At 44.9% G+C, this 19,923-nt stretch overlaps 1 protein-coding gene across 1 annotated transcript; it reads right to left on the bottom strand.

Moving 5' to 3' along the window:
- Positions 1–10,368: 10,368 nt before the first annotated feature.
- Positions 10,369–13,764, bottom strand: LOC125532237 (uncharacterized). Its single transcript, XM_048696378.2, has 14 exons — positions 13,490–13,764; positions 13,073–13,390; positions 12,798–12,947; positions 12,612–12,695; positions 12,493–12,536; positions 12,345–12,410; positions 11,881–12,241; positions 11,452–11,772; positions 11,207–11,350; positions 10,990–11,073; positions 10,870–10,907; positions 10,719–10,772; positions 10,492–10,566; positions 10,369–10,424 (listed from the first exon to the last, which is right to left on the bottom strand). Exons 1-14 carry the CDS (start codon positions 13,648–13,650, stop codon positions 10,405–10,407), a joined length of 1,920 nt encoding a protein of 639 aa, XP_048552335.2. The 5' UTR covers positions 13,651–13,764; the 3' UTR covers positions 10,369–10,404.
- Between the last annotated feature and the right edge of the window lie 6,159 nt (positions 13,765–19,923).

A 19,923-nucleotide genomic window follows, 5' to 3' on the forward strand; every position in this document is an offset into this window, starting at 1 on the left:
TAAGTCATGAAGAAAGCAACAGCAACATACTAAATGATCGGGTGCTAAGCTAATGGAATGGGTCATGTCAATCAGATCATTCATCTAATGATGTGATCCCGTTAATCAAATAACAACTCTTTGTCCATGGTTAGGAAACATAACCATCTTTGATTAACGAGCTAGTCAAGTAGAGGCATACTAGTGACACTCTGTTTGTCTATGTATTCACACATGTATTATGTTTCCGGTTAATACAATTCTAGCATGAATAATAAACATTTATCATGATATAAGGAAATAAATAATAACTTTATTATTGCCTCTAGGGCATATTTCCTTCAGCAAGACTCTTAAAGTAGCCTTTGTTGGGCATGTCGAGAACGGTCTCTATGTGATTAACTTTTCGAAGCGACCCACTAAGACCGTGACATGCCTAATGGCTAAAGTTGATGTGGGATGGCTTTGGCATCGCTGTTTAGCCCACGTCAATATGAGATCTTTGCAAAGTCTTCTCAAGGGGGACCATGTCCGTGGACTAACAAATGTTAGTTTTGCCAAAGATCGTGCTTGCAGTGCTTGCATTGAAGGAAAGCTACATGAGAAGGCTCACCCTCCCACGACTATCATCTACCCGAAGAGGCCTTTGGAGCTCCTTCACTTGGATCTCTTTGGACCTCCATCCTTTGATAGTCTTGGGGGTAGAAAGTATTGCTTGGTGATTGTGGATGACTATTCAAGATACACTTGGGTATATTTCTTCAAGAGGAAGAGCGAGACCCAACAAACTGTCATCGACTTTACAAATGAAGCTCAACGACAACACAATGCAAAGATTTTGACAATAAGAAGTGACAACGGCTCCGAGTTCAAGAACTACACCTTGGATGAGTTTTTGAGTGATGGGGGAATCAAGCATCAATATTCCGCACCTTATACCCCTCAACAAAATGGTGTAGCGGAGAGGAAGAATCGGACGTTGATGGATGCGGCAAGGACCATGATGGCGGAGTTCAAGTCTCCCTACAACTTTTGGGCCGAAGCCATCAACACCGCGTGCCATGCATCTAATCGGCTCTACCTCCGCAAGGGCTTGAACAAGAATCCATATGAGATACTCACCGGTAACAAGCCCAACCTCAAGTACTTCCGAGTGTTCGGGTGTAAGTGCTTCATTCTCAAGAAAGGTGTCCGTTTGTCTAAATTTGAGGCTAGAGCATATGAGGGCATATTTGTTGGTTATGCTACAAACTCTCATGCTTACCGTGTTCTCAATAAGTCCACGGGACTTATTGAGGAAACATGTAACGTGGAGTTTGATGAGAATAACGGCTCCCAAGTGGAGCAAAGTGGTACTTGTGATGTAGGTGATGAAATTCCTCCCCAAGCCATAAGAAGAATGGGTATTGGTCATATCCTACCCATTGAGGAACCCCTTGTGGCCGAAGGAGAAGGACAATGTTCTACTCAAGTGGAACCTTCACCAACCCAAGACCAACACGCTTCCGAAGAACACAGTGAGGGCCCTCAACCTCAAGAACAAGACCAAGGGCAAGATCAATCTCAAGATGGTGTTGTAACATCAAGTGATGCCCAAGGTCAAGCTCCCTCCTCCAAGCAAGTTCAAGATCAAGTCCCACGAGATCAAGAACAAGCTCAAGACGATGCTCAAGATGATCAAGTGACCACTCCTCGTCTCACCCCCGAGGAGGAATTGGAGCTTCGTGCCGCCAAGGTTGCTTCCAAGCTCTCCACCAAGGATCATCTCATGACGAATGTGCTTGGAAGCTTAAGAAAGGGGGTAAGCACTCGTAGACAATTAGCAAACTATTATGAACATCACGCGTTTGTCTCTTGTGTCGAACCCCACAAGGTCTATGAGACGCTCGAAGATCCGGATTGGCTCAATGCCATGCATGAAGAACTCAACAACTTCGAGCGCAACAAAGTGTGGAGATTGGTGCCAAGACCGACGGTGAACCACAATATCATTGGAACCAAGTGGATATTTAAGAACAAGCAAGATGCTCATGGGATTATCATTCGCAACAAGGCTCGTTCGGTAGCACAAGGCTACTCCCAAGTCGAGGGTATCGACTACGGTGAAACCTTTGCTCCCGTTTCTCGTCTTGAATCCATTCGCATGTTGATTGCATATGCTTCTCATCATAACTTTAAGTTACAACAAATGGATGTGAAGAGTGCTTTTCTTAATGGTCCTATTAATGAATTGGTTTATGTCAAGCAACCCCCCGGGTTCGAGGATCCCTACTTTCCCGATCATGTGTATCAACTCAATAAGGCACTCTATGGCCTTAAACAAGCCCCACGTGTGTGGTATGACCACCTTACCGAGTTGTTACAAGACCGTGGTTTTGAAGTTGGGCTAATCGACCCCACTCTTTTTACTAATAAGGTCAAAGGGGAGTTGTTTGTGTGCCAATTATATGTTGATGATATTATCTTTGGTTCCCCTAACAAAGCTTTCAATGAGGAATTTGCCGCTCTCATGACCTCAAAGTTCGAGATGTCTTCCATGGGAGAGTTGAAGTTCTTTCTCGGGTTCGAAGTGAAGCAAAGGAGAGAAGGAACTTTCATCAACCAAGCCAAATACACTCAAGACATGCTTAAGAGATTCAAGCTAAGTGATGTCAAGCCGGCGTCCACTCCCATGCCCACCAAGTGCCAACTTGACATCGATCCCAATGGTAAAGCGGTGGATCAAAAGGTATATCGCTCCATGATTGGCTCCTTGCTTTACCTTTGTGCATCTAGACCGGATATCATGTTGAGTGTGGGAATTTGTGCACGGTTTCAAGCCGCGCCTAAGGAAAGTCACTATGTGGCAGTCAAACGAATCTTTCGATATTTGGCTCATACCTCAAACTTTGGCTTATGGTACCCAAGAGGAGCAAATTTCAAGCTTGTAGGTTATTCGGACTCGGATTGGGCGGGAGACAAAGTGGATAGGAAGTCCACTTCCGGAGGGTGCCAGTTTCTTGGTTGCTCTTTGGTAAGTTGGTCTTCCAAGAAGCAAAGTTGTGTGTCTCTCTCGTCCACGGAAGCGGAGTATGTGGCTGCCGGTAGTTGTTGTGCACAACTTTTATGGATGAGGCAAACTTTAAAGGATTACGGTGTCACTTGTGACAAAGTGCCTCTTTGGTGTGACAATGAAAGTGCCATCAAGATTTCCCTCAACCCGGTTCAACACTTCAAGACAAAGCATATTGAGATTAGGTATCACTTCATCCGGGATCACATTAGGCGAGGGGAGATCGATCTCAACTATGTCAACACTCATGATAACCTTGCAGATATCTTCACGAAGCCTTTGGATGAAGCAAGATTTCGCGAGTTAAGGCATGAGCTAAATATCATTGATTCGAGCAATGTGACTTGAACCCTTGCACACCCCACCTCACTCAACTTGTTGTCTAGTTTAGGTGTAGGCATGGACATAGGGGGAGTGTTGTTCTCTCAATGAACTTTCCCTCCCCTCATAATGCATAAACTAACCAAACTCTTTCACATTAGCCATTTCTTTATGGCACTTGTGCTTCAAAGATGAGTGTTGGTCATGGGCCCAAGGTTAAAATCTTTGCGGAGCCATACCTCTAAACTCAAACATAGGTGACCTCGGCCACCGTCCTCTCTTGGAGAGGTGTGTATCTTATTTCTTCTTGTCGGTTTTGTGTGTGTGTCTTTTCGTTTTGTCTCGGTTTCCGCTCATGTGTTCTGTCCGGTTTGGTTGGATCTTTTTGCGGCAGAGCGGTACTACCACTGCATGAGCGGTACTACCGCTGACAAGCGTCAAGAGGTACTACCACCCACCCAGCGGTACTACCGCTGCGGGGCGGGCGATTGGGGGTTAAGTCAGGGCAGGGGGAGTTGCTTCTCCCCCATACCCATTCGCCCCCACTCGTCTTCTTCGTTGATCCTGCAACCTATCGCCGCAGGAGGGGCCCGGCCGGCCGCCGTTTTCGTGCCGTCCCTCTCCATTTCCTCTGGTGGAGTCGATCCCCACCTCGTCCTCTTGCCATGGATGCCAGTATTGCCCCCGTTCTCGTTCTCTCTTTACCTAGATCTTGCATCTAGTTTTTAGGGGCAATATGCATTGTTCTTCTTGTCTTTTGGCTAAGGCAAGGCTTGAGTAGGATGGAGATGGCTTCTAGGCTCTGTGGATTGAAGTTTGGTAGGATTATTTTTGAATTTGGCATCTCCGGTAGTGCCGGATCTGACCACGGTAGTGAAGAACCGTCGTTCCCCATCTGGCGCGGTACTACCGCTCGCCTCGAGCGGTACTACCGCTCCAGCGGTACTACCGATCCTGTTTCACGGTACTACCGCTAGGGCGGTACTGCCGCTGGTTGGTCGCAGTACTACCGTTGTATGCCCAGTTCCTTCTTTTTCCTACCACGCTTTGATCCTTGTTGTTTTGTTTGGTGGCTTATGCTCTTTTCTTTCGTGTGTTTCTTCTAGTCGTGTGTTTGGTTCCAGGTGATGATCATCCTGAGCAGCAGGTCCGCTGTGTCAACCCCGGGCGTGCAACGTCAAAGCGCTACCGCACCTCTGAGCCAGCAGGTGGTTCCTCTAGTACTCACCGTAGGCGCAACCTCAAGTGCTCCACCACCACCTCAGCAGTCGAAGAGATCCGCCAACAAGCCAAAAGGGAAGACCGTGACTGAGATGACTGCCAAGGAGTTTTGGGAAAAGCATCGCTGCAACCCCTATGAGGTAGACCAAGATCCCACTTTGGTCAACCGCCCGTTCTGGAACCGCTTTCAGTGTGCCATCTATTTTGATGTGATCAAGGCCAAGAAGAATCTCTATGTTGATGTTCGCTCCATCGACACGGATGCTATGGAGAAGGACCCTGAGTACTTTGGCGAAGCCCTTCAGATGTGTTCTCAGCTGAACATTCTCAGGATCATGCAGTTCAACAAGGATTTTGATGCAAATTTGGTGGCTCAATTCTTTGCCACCGTTCATATTGGAACTGATGCCGACAGGACTCTGACTTGGATGACCAATGGCAAGTTGCTTTCCGTCAAGTGGCAGGCCTTCATGGAGTTACATGATGTGGAAGATCACGGGCTTGAGACTCCAGTAGGCTTCCGCCCTCACCGCAATGCTACATCCACTCACAAGCAAGCCCTTTAGCCCTACTATACTATGAAGGTTCACCCAATGACTAAGAAGGAAACCTATGAGCTGTCTGCTTATCTGGACATTCTTCATCGTGTCTTCCGTGAGACTCTCTTCCCTCGCATCGTGAATCTGGACATGGTCCACTCCTATCTCATGGACATGCTTCTTTTCTGCCAGCATGAGAAGGAAGTAAACACTGGAGAGAGCCTGGACATTTCTCATGTTATGTGGTCTGAACTTCTCTCTGCCGTTTCTGAGCGCAAGTGCCCGATATATGGTCCATTCATCATGAGGCTCATTGATAAGGCCTGGGCACGTGTCTATACCAGAGTGATGTTGGAAACTGGAGACTTGGTTTCTCATGAGATCAAGCGTCTGAGGAAGAAGGACAATTGGGGCACCCTAGCGCCTAAACCCGGGGGTCCATCTACTGCTGCTGCTGCCATGGAGACCGAGGGTGGGTCTGCAACTGATGATCACGAGGAGGACTTTGGGCCCTCTAGTGCAGAACCTTTTTGGGCAAAGAAGCTTAAACGCAAGATGAAGAAGCTTTTCTGCATGGAGTCTCATGGTCAGTACATGACTCATGTGGCTGAGAAGCAGGCCAGGGTGCGCCACAAGGAGCTCATGCGTCACCTGGGTGCGACCATTGCCAGTGGTTCTGAGGGCCAGATCACTGAAGAGGAGGAATGGATTCACCAGCATTGCCCTTGGACCGATTCAGACGCCGAGCAGTTTCCGACCAACGACGGAGGTGCAGGCGATCACGCTGAGATGTGATGTTCGAGATTCTCGGCTTGCCATCACCTGGAGCCGTAGCAACGCTCTTTGCCCTTTTGGTGTCTCGATGCCAAAGGGGGAGAGAGTTTAGGGATTTGTGTTGTTGCCGTGTTGCGAGTGTGTCTTTGTGTCTTGTGTTTTCTCGTTGTCTTTGTTTGGTTTGGTTTGGTGCCAGTGAGACCTAAGTTCTAGACAAATGGTGTGAGACATATGCTACCCTATCGCTACCTTATTATTTATGTCTATTCAGTATTGTAGTATCTTATGAGTTGCATGCTTATCCTGTTTTATACCCTGCTCTCATATATCCAAGGGCACCAATAGTGGAACCACGGCATCTCGCATTGTGTGAGGGCGTGAGGAGAATACAGTGGCCCTAGTGGCTTCTTGGGGAGCATTGTGCCTCCACACCGCTCTAACAGAGACGTACTTCCCCTCAAAAGGAAGGAACTTCGGTAACACATCCTCGTCTTCACCGGATCCACTCTTGGTTATCTCTTACCTTTACTTGTGCAAGCTCATTAGTGTTACTTCTCTTACTTGCATGTTCGTTCGTTGTTGTTGCATCATATATGTTGCTCACCTAGTTGCATATCTAGACAACTTACTTTGATGCAAAGTTTAATTTGGTAAAGAAAAGTCAAAAATTGTTAGCTGCCTATTCACCACCCCCCTCTAGTCAACCATATCGATCCTTTCAGCCCGTCTGCCCCTTGGCAACGAAAGGGGAGGACAAATGTGATAGTATGGCCCAGACCAACATTCGACCAAGGGGGAGGAAAATGTGCTAGTATGGCCCGAACCGGCCTTCGACCAAGGGGGTGGACAAATGTGCTAGTATGGCCCGAACCAGCCTTCCTACAAGCCCAGGGGCCGCTGCAGCAGAGGAGATTGAGGATTCTCGAGAAAGGAGATCCATCGATTAGCGCAAAACCTATATCTCACTTCACGCGAGTGTTCCTTCTGTCTCGCTCAAGCATTTTCCCATGTGATGTAGCTATTGGATCGGAATTAGATCGGCACATCTTTGTTTGTTTTTTTTGTTCGCTAAGTTCTTTATCGGGTTTGCTCGGTGCAGTTCGTTCGCTGGTTTTTTTGTTTTTTGTTTTTTCTAGTTTTCTTCCTTTCCACTAGTTTTTCTGTTTTTTATTTGTTGTTAACCTTTTTCTTCATTCATTTCTCAGTTTCACTGGTTTTTATCTCTTTTTTTTATTTTTTCACCGTTTCTACTTGTTTCATTCATTGTTTTCATTTTTTTCTTTTATTTCCTTTTTCTTTATTTTTCTACAATTTTCCTTGTATCTTTCTCCGTTATCAATTTTTATCCATTCCTTTCATTTTCTTTGGTTTTATTAGTTTATTTATCAGATTCCATTAGTTTTCTTTGTCTTTATTTGTTTCTTTCTCAGTTTTAACTATTCCATTCTTTTTTCATTGGTTTCTTTGATTCTCCATTTTCTTTATTTTCTTTTTCTTTTTTCTTTTATTATGTTTCTTCATTTTTATTTGTTTTTCAATGATTTTCATCGGTTTCATTGTTTATTCAAGACATGTTAAATGTGTTTTTAGTACACATTCAACATTCAGAAACATTTATATTTACGTGTTTAACATTTTTAAATACATGATTAATATTTTTTGAAAACTTATATTTTTATGTCTACTTTTTTTCAATACACATTGTATATTTTTTGCCATATATCCAATACACTTTTTCTAATTTACACTTAAGATTTTTCCAATAAAATATTAACAATTATTCAATACATGGTCAGCACTTTTGCGGTACACAATAAACATTTTATTCAAATGCTTGATTAAAAATTTTTATTTTTCAAAGACAAGATTGAATTTTTTTCGCATACATGGTCAACATTTATCCATAGACATTTACCATTTTACAGATGCTTGATTTGTTTTTTTTTCGGATACTAGGTTGTCATTTTTGATACATGGTCATATTTTTTTTCTATACACATTCAACATTTTCAAAAGCTTCATTAACATTTTTTGAATACATGATCAATTTTTTCCTATACACATTCAACATTTTTCAAATGATTTGTCAATAGTGTTGAAATACTAGATTAACATTTTCAAATACTTGTTTAACAATTGTTTTCAAATGCTTGATTAATATAAATACACGATAATTTTTTCACACACATTGTATATTGTTTGCACATATTTCTTATATACGAGAAACATTTCTCTATACACATTTTCCATTTTTTACTAGTATTTATAAACGTGCAATGCACGTCTTACAATTATTGAGTGATTAAAGAAAATGGTCATATACATGCTAATAGATTTAAGGTAAACAATATTGCTGATATAAGAATGCAAATTTTTTCCCCCGACAAATATGTTGATTATAAGTATTGCTAAGGTAGCAATTAGTATGGAAACCCACTGTCATGACACGGATAAGAATTCAAAATTTGTACTGCTTTTATTTTATCTTTATTTCATTTGAGACAAACTACTTTTATTTCTCTTCTTCCCTCCTAGTCTCGCTTGGGCTCTGCACGTCCTGCACTCAATGTGCAATGTGGCCCAAGATACATCACATATGGGCCTTTTTTTCTGAAGGGCGAGGTGATGGTTCGCTGTTGCGGTCTACTGTTCATTGCGAATCCCGCTCCTCACAACCGTTAGATTTAGCAGACCAATGGTTAGGATTGATGCTCCAGATCCAATTCAAAACTCATACACTATATAGTAGTATAGAAAGGTTAGCTTTTTTTAAATGCTTTATGTAAAGTGATTTTTGTAATATATTTATGCAGAATTTTGAAACTATAAACAAAGTAATAAAAAACAAAAACGTGAAAACACGAAAAAAAGAGAGGATTTGGCCTCCCACGCACCTGGGCCAGCCCATCTCGTGTTTGCTTTCACACGGGAGTTCCCTACATCTCACGACATGTGAGACATAGGGGTGCCCATTGATTACTTTTGTTGCTTATGTGTTTGTCTAAAAAAAAGTTGCTTATGCGCGCAGAGGAGATTGAGGATCTAATACGTACTAGTAAGGTACACGTGCATTGTACGCATGAGATTTAGCAATCAAATTAAGAATAAATACCACATTGTAGTATGGAAGCTTCGAGTCATATATGCATGATGTAGATGATTCGTTTAATTCTTATAGTTCATCTAATTCAAAATTAATTAGTTTTTATAAAAAAGTTAATCTATTTTAAGATTCATAGAATTGTGTGTTGTAAAGCATAAAGTAAAAAGAAATAATGTCAATTCATCTAGAAAAGAAATTTGGGCAATTATGATACGAAAGATTCTAGAACAAAAAAGAAGTGCTTGTGTTTTGAGGTTTGCGCATTATACTTAAGTTCAACCATGGAGTTTTCAGGATTGTACATGTGGCAGAATCTGGTGGAATGTAAATGATATCCAACGGCAGCGCTCGGATTTGCCATCTCTGCACCGTCGGATTGGCTTCATCCAACGACCATCTTTCAAAATTATTCGCACACTATATAGGGTATAGATATAGATATATTTTCTAAGTTAAAATAAGATACCTAAAAAATTTCTTTGGATTAAGCTCATAGGGAGTTAAATTTAGAAGGGCAAGATACCCTCAGGTTGTCACCAGCCATAATGGCACAAACATGTTGGATTGGTTTGGCAGTTTGTGTGACAAACATTTTGAGGATATACAAAAGCGTTTCTAATAAGGTAATCTACACCCATAAGCATGATGACATAGTAGTAGCAGTTTTAACACATCAAGCTGGACTCAGTACAAAAGCGTCCTTAACAAGGTAGTCTGCACCCACAAGCATGACCACATAACAGTAGTAACATTTTTACAGATCAAGCATCCGACTAACATTACTCAAGCTAATAATCTAACAATTGGCCACCGCAAATTAGAAGTCCCTCAGCTGCGACTGAGAAGCACAAGTGGAAACACCGTGACCACCACTCGACCAGAAGTCCAGAAGCTCAGCACTTTAATGAGAGAGTTGCAGTCCCACTGCTTGTACCAAGCTGTGGCAAAAAAAAAAAAGAGAGGCAAGGTTAGTCATTTTTCTTTCACAATATTCAGAGGTGGTCAGGTGAAGGAACTGAAACTGTTGGAACGGATAATCTTCAGTCAACTGGAATTAGTAATATTTATGTTAACGTTGATGTGGTTGACTATGACACATCACACATTTTTCCTTTACCTCTATGACGCATCATCAAATCTAGTAAAAGCATTGGTAAAAAAACATATTTGTTTGCCTTCAGGGGGTGGAATGTAACTTTTCCATGTCACTAGGGGAAAGAAGAAACTAGCCCATCTTCAGGTCAAGATCACAGATTTTACAGGAAAGGTACCAAGGATAATAACTTAGGGAACATACTTTCAAGCATAGCAATAATTGACTAAAGATTAATTAGGTTACTAAAAAAACTAAAACAGACCTTTTCATGTAAGCTTGAACATCTCTGGCTCCTGCATTTCCCTGTGAGTGGTGTGCTTCAAAGATCGAGCCTGCTCGCTGAATAACAAAATGATTTGACACTGCTGTGGAAAGGGTTACTTTGGAAACTGTGAAAATATGTTACCTTCATTGCAGGGATCTTCAAATGGGTGCTCTTGTCGGACGGCTCGGCGGCGTATACCAGCTTTCACAGATTCATCTGGAGATTTAAAAGTTCCAGCCACTATGAACACACAATTGGGAGAGAGAGAGAAAAAAGCGAACTACACAAACAAATCGGATCGGAGGGAGTAGTCTTGTAACTGAAAGAAGAAATTAACAATGGGCAAGAGGAAGGGAAAAAAAGTTTACCAACAATGTCCACCAGCCAAGTTGATAATGATGCCTTACATGGTTCCCCTGACACTGAAAAAGGATACTTATAATTACAAAACTGTATTGATAAATCATGTACCATAGTACGTCTGCAAGTCAGATAATACGATACTATCGAGCATCATACCTAAAGATGTTCCCTCACATTGACTTGAAGATGGCAGGCTGGATAAAGCAAAGAGCATACAATATCTGAATGCTAAAAACCAGAGACAGCAAACTGTACAATCCTTTAGTTTTACTGTACCTCCTCTTCTTCTGAAGGTAGAATCTGGCAAGATCAGCAGCTGGAATTCGGCTTCTTTCCTTGATGTGATGCCTCCGGGAAGAACTAATAAAGATTATATAAACATCACTTATAACTGGAACTGAAAATCAATCACACACTTGTTTGAGCAAGGTGTGATGACTTAGATTGATCGGATTCAGAACATGATTGGAGATTCAAAATAGGAGGAGCATACCAGGATCCAATGGGGAGAATGTCGTGTGGCCTGTCTCGGCAGTCGGGCAACCGCAGCAGGTCATTGAACTCGGAAGTCTTGGCGATCAAACCCTGGACAATCTCCGCAGCCTTGTACCTCACATGATGCCAGCTGATGGAGGCCCTGTATTGCATTACAGCAAGAGATGTTCAGAACTTGAAAATAATGCTACACTGGATGCAGAATCATGTCAACTGATATAGAAGTAGATACGAATCAATCACCGAAGCTGCTTGCTGCGGTGCATGGCCAGAAACATCTTGTTGAGTTTCACGGCGTCGAGGTGAGAGTCGGGGTACTTTCTGAGGCTGCTAAAACAATGCTCCACCTCCACCAGCAGAACTCCACGCGGGCTGCCAGTGGCCATGCGGTTGAGGACTTTGAGCGTGTGGAGGACGTTGAGGAGGAGATGACCCACGTAGCCAAGCATTTCGACGGACGGTGCAAAGCGGTGAACATAGTTGATGGCGTCGTCCCACTGGCCCAGGAACACGAGGTGCTTCAGGTGGGCGACGCTGAAGAAGACGCTCGTCTCCTGGACAAACCTGAATGGACGTACGTACGTGCAAAGGATGGATGAGAATTCAGAACCATGCAGGCATGCGTTAGCAAGCAAGAAACTCTGGAAATTAATTCAGGAGCGGTCTTCCTACGCGTTGAAGGTGGAGAAAAAGCTGCTGCCGCGCTGGAGGAAGGCGAGAAGGCGGCGGTGGCGGAGCCGCGACACGCAGGGGTACTCCGGTGAGCGCCGCGCTCGCTTGTACCTGGTGTAGCTGGAGACCTCCATCACTCCAAGGTTACAAGATGCCGATGACTCTGGCTTGCGTTTTCCGTGTGCTGTGGTAGGGTGTGTTGGGCAGTTTGGGGTCTCGTCAGTCCTGAACCCCATTTGTTCTCCAGTGTGTGATATCTTGGAGCAAAAATAAATAAATGCACAGTTACCTTCACTGCAGGAATCTTCAAAAGGATGCCCATCTTGAACGACCCGGCACAGGCCAGCTTTTACAGATTCATCTGGATATTAAAAGAAGTTAGAACCACTATTTTTCGATAAAGAACACCATACAAATGTAGGAAGTTAACAACAGGAAGACACGGGGAAATTAGAGAAGTTTACCGAGAATATCTGCCAACAAGGCTGATGCCTTGCATGATAGCCCTGATACTGGTAAACATGGAATGCCTATAATCACGAACCATGTTGTTTAATCATGCAGTATAAGATGAATGTAAGGAAGATCATAAGTTGCTGTCGAACAATATACCTGAAGAAGTCCCCAGCTCAAAGTGACTTGAAGATGGCAGCAGGCTGGACAAAGCAAATCACATTGCATCAGTGTCTGGATGTCTAGAAACCAGAGACATGGGAACCAGAGAGTAGTACCTCCTCTTCTTCCGGAGGTAGAATTTGGTAAGATCGGAAGCTGCAATTCGTCCTCCTTCCTTCCTGTGACGCCTCCGAAGAGAACTAGAGATTATGAAGTCAGAACAGTGGCCGGCAAAACTTAAAACCAATCGCACACTTTACTGGGTTTCGGATTTCAGTACTAGGAAGAAGCAGCGTATATACCCGCTGCAGGATCGAATAGGGAGAATGTTGTGTGGCTTATCTCGGCAGCTGGGCAACCGCAGCAGGTCACTGAACTCGGGGGTCTTGGCGATCAAATCCTTGGCGATCTCCGCAGCCCTGTTCCTCACGAGCTGCCAGTCGATGGCGGCCCTGTATCAGAGGAAGAGATGTTCAAAACCTGAAGATTTATCCATGCTACACGCTCACACGTACTCCTACTTGCATGCAGAACCCCTCAGAATAATGGAACACGGTAGAAAAAGAAACCCAGTCACCTGAGCCTCTCGTTGCGGTGGAAGGCCGAGAGCAAGCGGGTGCGCCTGACGGCGCCGGAGGGGGCGTTGGGATACTTGCTGAGGTCGCGCTCGTAAAACTCGGTCATAATGGCGCCGTGCGGCGTGCGGATGGAGATGGAGTGGATGGTCTTGTGCAGATTGACGAAGCTGAAGAGGAGCCTCCCCTCCTCGCCGAGCATGGCGTCGACCTTGGGCACGAAGCGGACGACGTACTTGATGGCGTCGTCCCAACGGCCCTGCCTCGCCAGGCGCTGCAGGCGCTCCACGCTGAAGAACACGGCCGTCTCCTGGAGCAGCCTGAATCAAGCGCCGCGTGCAAGTGCAGAGGATTGATCTTATCAGAGCGACGAGAGGAAGCCGAGGGGATTTAGGCGTGGTGATGGTACTGGTACGTACGCTTGGAAGGTGGAGCTGAAGCCGTGGCGCGAGAGGAAGGCGAGGAGGCGGCGGCGACGGAGCCGCGACACGCAGGGGTACTCCAGCGAGCGCCGCACGGAGGAGGGCTTGCGCTTGCGCTTGGGCTTGCCGGAGCCGCACCGGGGGCCGGAGAACTTCATCGCGGCGAAAGTGCCGATCTGGGGTTCGGGATTGCTGGGGCTGATGATCGCGCCCGCCTCCCGGTATAAATCCTGGGGGTACGTACCCAGTTCTTCTCCGGTTCTCCCCCTGTCCCATCCCTCCCCTTCCCCTTCCCCTTCCACTCCCCTCTCCCAGGCTCAACGGCTCCGTCGCAAAAAACAAAAACAGAAAAGGTTCGACGGCTCGGCGCACCAAACCACAAGTCCAGAGCACGTAGGGCCTTGGGTATTCCTTTCTCGTTTGGCTCGGCCCTGATCAGTTGGGGTTATATGGGTTTCGGTTTCGAGAGGAAAAAAATCAGGAAAAAATACGCAAAAAAGCGCGTTTATTTTGCTTCCGCGAGAGGACGGCCATGCCTTTTAGAAAAGAAAACAATATGTGTTTTCTTTTTTCTTTTTGCTTCCACGAGAGGCATGGATTTGTTTCTGCGAGAGGCACGATCGTGCCTCTCAGAAAAGAAAAAATATGAGATTTTTTCTTGCTTCTGCGAGAGGTATGACCGTGCTTCTTAAAAAAGAAAAAAAAAGTGTTTTCTTTTTTCTTTTTGCTTCCGCGAGAGGTACGGATTTGTTTCCGCGAGAGGTACGGTCATGCCTCTCGGAAAAGAAAAAAATGCATTTTCTTTTTTCTTTTTGCTTCCGTGAGAAGCACTGATTTGCTTCCGCGAAAGGCATGTCCGTGGCTTTTGCTTCCGCGAGAGGCACAGCCGTGCCTCTCAAAAAAATAAAAAAGCATTTTTTACTTTTTGCTTTCGCGAGAGGCACGAATTTGCTTCCACGAGAGGCACGGCCGTGCCTCTCAAAAATTAAAAAAAACATTTTCTCTACTTCTTTTTTTCCTTCCGTGGGAAGCACGGACTTCCTTCCACGAGAGGGCACAACCGTACCTATCGGAAATGGTTAAAAAACTTGTTTTTCTTTTTTTTCTTTCGCAAGAGGCATGGAAAGAATGTGTTTTTTTTTCTTCCATGAGAGGCACGATTTTACTTCCACGAGAGGCATGACCGTGCCTCTCGAAAATGACTTTCGGAAAAGAAAAAAAACATGCTCCCGGTGTGGTTTTTTCGTGAAAAAAATCGTCAAGACCTATCAACATAGGATCTAGTTTTGAAGATCTTGATGCGATGAATCCAATGGTTAAACGGTTCGAGATTTGGATACACAATTTAATACATAAACATTTTGAATAAACGGATCTATGAAAAAAGGAAAAATTCAAGGTTGTGATAAGTGGCGCACCTGGGATGGTGGAAATGGTCTTTGGAAGGAGTACTCCTGAATTAGCGATTTCGGTTTCAGTGCTGACCAATGACACAACCTCCGCCAGAGCTATGTCTAGACCATCGCGAGACGGAGCTCGGTCTCGCCTCCGATGAGCATCCTACTGGGTCGGCCCATTAATGTAGCACCAGCGTGAGTTTTTTGTATTGTTTTTTTTCTCAGTTTTCACAGGTTTCCTCTTTTTCCAATATATTTCTACATCTTTCATACATATTGTACATTTTTAGTCTACATCAAGAACTTTTCTGATACATGTTTAACATTCAAATACATGATTAATCTTTTTCAAACATATGTTCTGGTGTAGATTTTTTTCATACACATTGTACATTGTACATTTTTTGTATGCATATAAAATATTTTTGTACACACCAATTTTTTTGAAATACATTATTAATATTTTTTAAATGCATGTTTTGAACACTTTTTAGGATACATGTTAAGCATTTTCGAATACATGTTGAAAATATCTTTTGAATGATACAAAACATTTGTTTTAACTCTAGGGACATTTTTTATATTGTGTAAGCACTTTATATAATATCATAATATTTTCGAAATGCATGATTTTTTAAATGTAAGATATATATTTCAGTGATAAAAACATTCATTTGAATTACATGATTTTATTAAAAGTTCACGTACATTTGATTGAAACGTGTGTTTTCTTTAATTGTCATGAATAGTCTTTTAATGCTATCAACATTTTTAAACTACTCTATCAAAAAAATTATACCGTGTTAACATTTTCCAAATTCACGGTGATTTCTAGAAAAATCTTAAGTTTATTAAATTCACTGGGGAAGGGATGATATAAGTACTAAATATGGTCCTCCCCAATTTTGTAAATCCTACTCTCTCCCGTCCATTCTCCTCTTCCCCTTCCACTCCCGTCTCTCAGGTCTTGAGTCGTAATTATTGGGTTAGAGACGTGTGGTATCTTTTGCTAATCTTATCCAAGTAGGAGAAGACACCATGGAGAGACCAATCTATCACGAATTGACACGCTCGTTCCTCCCACACACTCAAAAATGAAGAAAACAAAACCCAACTTCGACCTTCAAGGGAGGTCGAAGGAAACATAAGAGGCGGTTTAATTGCCACAGAGATGTGTGCCATCAGATACGCTCGCTGAATCGTGTTATGTTCTCAAGTGATACCCACGGCCTTTTGAAGTGATGCCCATTATTTACCAGTTTCTAGTCTCAACCTTTAATCAAGGTCATGCCAAGACATATTTTCTCCCCTCGGCTTGGAACCCGTCCACGCGCACGGTGAAGTGTCAAAGCTAGCTCCGCATGCAGCACATCGGCACACAGCTAGCTGTATACCATGGCATGGCAGCAGGAAACTTTTCTCCTGTCAAAGTCAGTGAAGTAGGGTGTGGATTGGGGCTGCATGGACATGTGGCCAACAAACAGCCGTACGGACGGTGCAGGGGTAAACGGTAAAGAAGGTACAGCTCGGATCGCCACCCTGTATCTATCTACAAGTTGCCGATGGTGACGAGCCCGACGACCCAGCTCGATCCATCAATATACACAAGTCAACTAAGATCCTGCTGTCTTGCAAAGAATTCGTCCAAAGCGCACCCTCAGCGGCGCTCGCAAGCAAGAAAATGTTAGACAAGGACGCGAAGGGATGCAACAAGCGGGCATCCCGCGTAGTTCCCGCATATGTAGAGAGTTAAGTTCGGACTGAACTACAACGAGCGGAGCAATTATAAGTAACAAAAATCAATCGCAATAGCTAGATTTCAGTCGATTGAATTTTCGAAGTTGGCTCAGTCAATTTTGGTCGAAGGGAGAAACAACCAAAGGTGAGGACGAAACTCGTTGGAGGGGAGGTAGAAGCACGTTGGGCAGGCTACCCTAGTATCTATCTTAAAGTTTAGGGTGCGGACGGTGCGGGGGGGGGGGGGGGGGGGGGGATTCGCCAAAGAATAAACTCGGTGTGGGGGGCCTAGAGGGATGGCCAGGGCGGTGGAAGAACGGCTGGGGGGGGGGTCCGGGAAGGGCGGAGCGGCGAGGTGGCGCGGGAGTGCCGCCTGCTGCGGCCGGCGGGGGCCCTCGGTCTAGCCGGTGGTCCGTGGTGGCAGCTGGGGAAATATGGAGAGAGGGGAAGAGAACGAGGTGGAAGATGATGCCCTGGACGTTGGATCTTGACACTTCAAAATTTTCCAGCCGACTAATAAGTACCCACTCCCAAAATCAATTTTGACTATGGAGTGGGACGGATCGGGCGCCGCTCTGCACCCCTAGACGTGACCTTCTCTCGTTCTGCAGCGCGTGGTGAGCCGTCAAAGCTATCCGCGTTAGCCATCTTGGCAACTTCATGTTCATCCCATTCGGAAATTCTCAGGACACGCAGGCGCAGGGCACACACTTGCAAAGTAGTTGAATATTAAAAAAATATGATTTTGCATCTGAAACTTGCAATTTTTTTGGTCACTTGTACTAAGTTTCAGAGTCGAAACTTTAAGGATCTTCTTTTCACAAAAGTTGTGATTTTACCGGTCGCTCGTACAAAGTTTCAAAGGTTGAAACTTAAATGATTTTTTTGAAACTCCTCCAAACGTATTCAAAATAAATCTTATTTAAAAACCCTCGTCATGAGAAACACGAATATAGAAACATAATTTAGTTTGGACTTTCCGTTCACAAGTTACGAAAAAATGAAAATCAAAAGCTAAAAGAAGCGAGGGACTCGGTGCTCTCTCACCCGCGTGCCACAAATCCTCTCCCTCACCCCACCCCTCTTGTCCCCAATTTGTCTCGTAGGTGAGAGTTGTCAGAGGTCCCTTTAGATTGTCCCGAAAAAAGGGGAGTCCATAAGTTTTGGACCTTAGGGCATCTTTAAAATCGACCCTCAAACCTCCTGCAAGCATTTCGACTGAGATGTCCGAACGCAGTTTGTCATCCAGCGCCGTCCCACATCTGTCCGCTTGTCTATTTTCCTAGAAATCAAAAGCAAACTAGGGGTCTTTGTGGGGGTCCGGACCGCCGCCACGTAGGACACCGACAACCCCGCCCAGACCCTGCTTCTCCATCCTTCCCTCCTTTTCTCTATCTGCTTTCTCCCCGCTGACGCCACTGCTCTACTACCCCGATCGCCCGCCAAGCCCATACTGTACCTCTGCGACACTGTCGGCTCCCGCATCACTATCCATGGACTGGTCTTGACCAGCCCGTGGACGGATACCGTGTCCGTTTTGAGGGGTTGACGTTGGGGACGCCCTTAGCATGTACATTAGGAAAACAAGAGCGATTGTTATGCCTCATTTTCTCCCAAAATCAGTTGGCTGGCCATCAGGAGACGTGTATGATCGCACCACCCAAGCACATGTTGACACCATCGTCCTTCCTAGTCTCAACCCCTATGTAGCACCCCTTGTCACTCATCCCAACACCCATCGTCCTCCGCTCATGCAGCTACATCGGCAGTTGGTCGTCTCCCCTCACGACACCCAACGGCAACGGTTTGCAGCACCTTGGTGTTGCCTGTGTATTGCCGCCCTCGCAGCAATGATGCTGACAACGCCGTCTTGCAACTCCGGCTGCTGCTGCAAGGTGATGGCGGTGTCTGTTGCGTGTCGTCTGTCGCAGCGGCTATCTTTGTTTTTCTATTTCTTCTTCGTTTTATCTTTTTGGTTGTGTGCATTCTCATATTGTGTCATTGTAGACAGTAGATGTAATTGCTAGCATCTTAATATTAATACGTTGTTCTGTCTTTATTGAAAAATGTACGCGAGATACAATACACTACACTTGAATGTATATGGCTCGGTTCTTTTGACCGATTTTCCCGGAATCTTGAAAATCCAACCCCTCCACAGAAATGTTTGAGGCGTTGGATTCTCAAGGCTCTGGCGGCACGGAGAGTGGACGATCTACTTGAGGCTGAGATGTTTTGCCCCAGGACACAACTGCCGGCGGACGGTTTTCTCATGGTCGTGGTCAGCAGGCGCGTTGTGCGCCGATGACGATGCCGAGCCGTACGTAAGGGCATGTACAATGGTTATATCTTAGCCTTATCATTGTTGAGGTGGAGGAGAGAAAAATGAAAAAAGAGTTTTGTCTTATCTTAGTTAAGAGATGATCTCTTAACATAGTTTGTCTCACCACAAATTTAGAAATAGAGATAAGACTAAGATATAACCCATTGTACGTCATGTTTTATTGTCATATCTTAGTTGCATGGTGGGTGTAAGATAAGGCTGTCTTATCAACCATTGTACATGCTCTAAATCAAGCATGCCCGATCCCATCGTTCCGAAGGGCTGACGGCACCGGTCTGTTCACACTCCCGACTCCTACGTCGTCCATCCATACGCTACGATGCGTGCACCTGTCCTGTCCCATTTATATAAGCCCAAAAGAAGTCAACCATGTTCCGATCCTCCTCCGTCCATTTTTTGTTGTTGAAATGATCTTTCCCCGTCGTAGAAAGAAAGAACCCGTCCAAGACAAGACACGCACAAGCACAACACGCAGAGGTAAACTCAATCAAACAAGGATAATAAGTCCAAAGGAAAAGTAAACAAAAGAGACGACCATTTCCCGTTCTGCGGCGCGCGGCAGAGTGTCAAAAGCTGCCGGTCTCCGTCCAGCTTGGCCTGCGCGCGTCGCAGCCAACCAACCAACCAACCAACGGTCGCGTGCGGATGGGCACCATCGCGCCGCACGTCGCGTGTGGGGGTGGCGGCTGCAGCCTCCGCACGCCGCAGCCATCCAATTCCAATCCCACATCTGAGATTATGCTCGTTGTATAACCCACATGTGATCGAGGTATTCTAATCTAATTGGTCAAATCAAAAAAAAAATAGTCGTCTGTACTGTACTGTTTTGCTGTACGGGGCAAGCAGGCTACATGTACCCGTCGCCGTCGCGTACATGCCCGCCTCCGGGTCCAGGAGCAGCAGCACAACACACACATGTCCCTCTCCGGGGCCAGGCTTTATCTACTATCTTC

Source organism: Triticum urartu, chromosome 2A (assembly GCF_056163025.1).
Source record: "Triticum urartu cultivar PI428250 chromosome 2A, HENAU_Tu73, whole genome shotgun sequence".
NCBI lineage: Eukaryota > Viridiplantae > Streptophyta > Magnoliopsida > Poales > Poaceae > Triticum > Triticum urartu.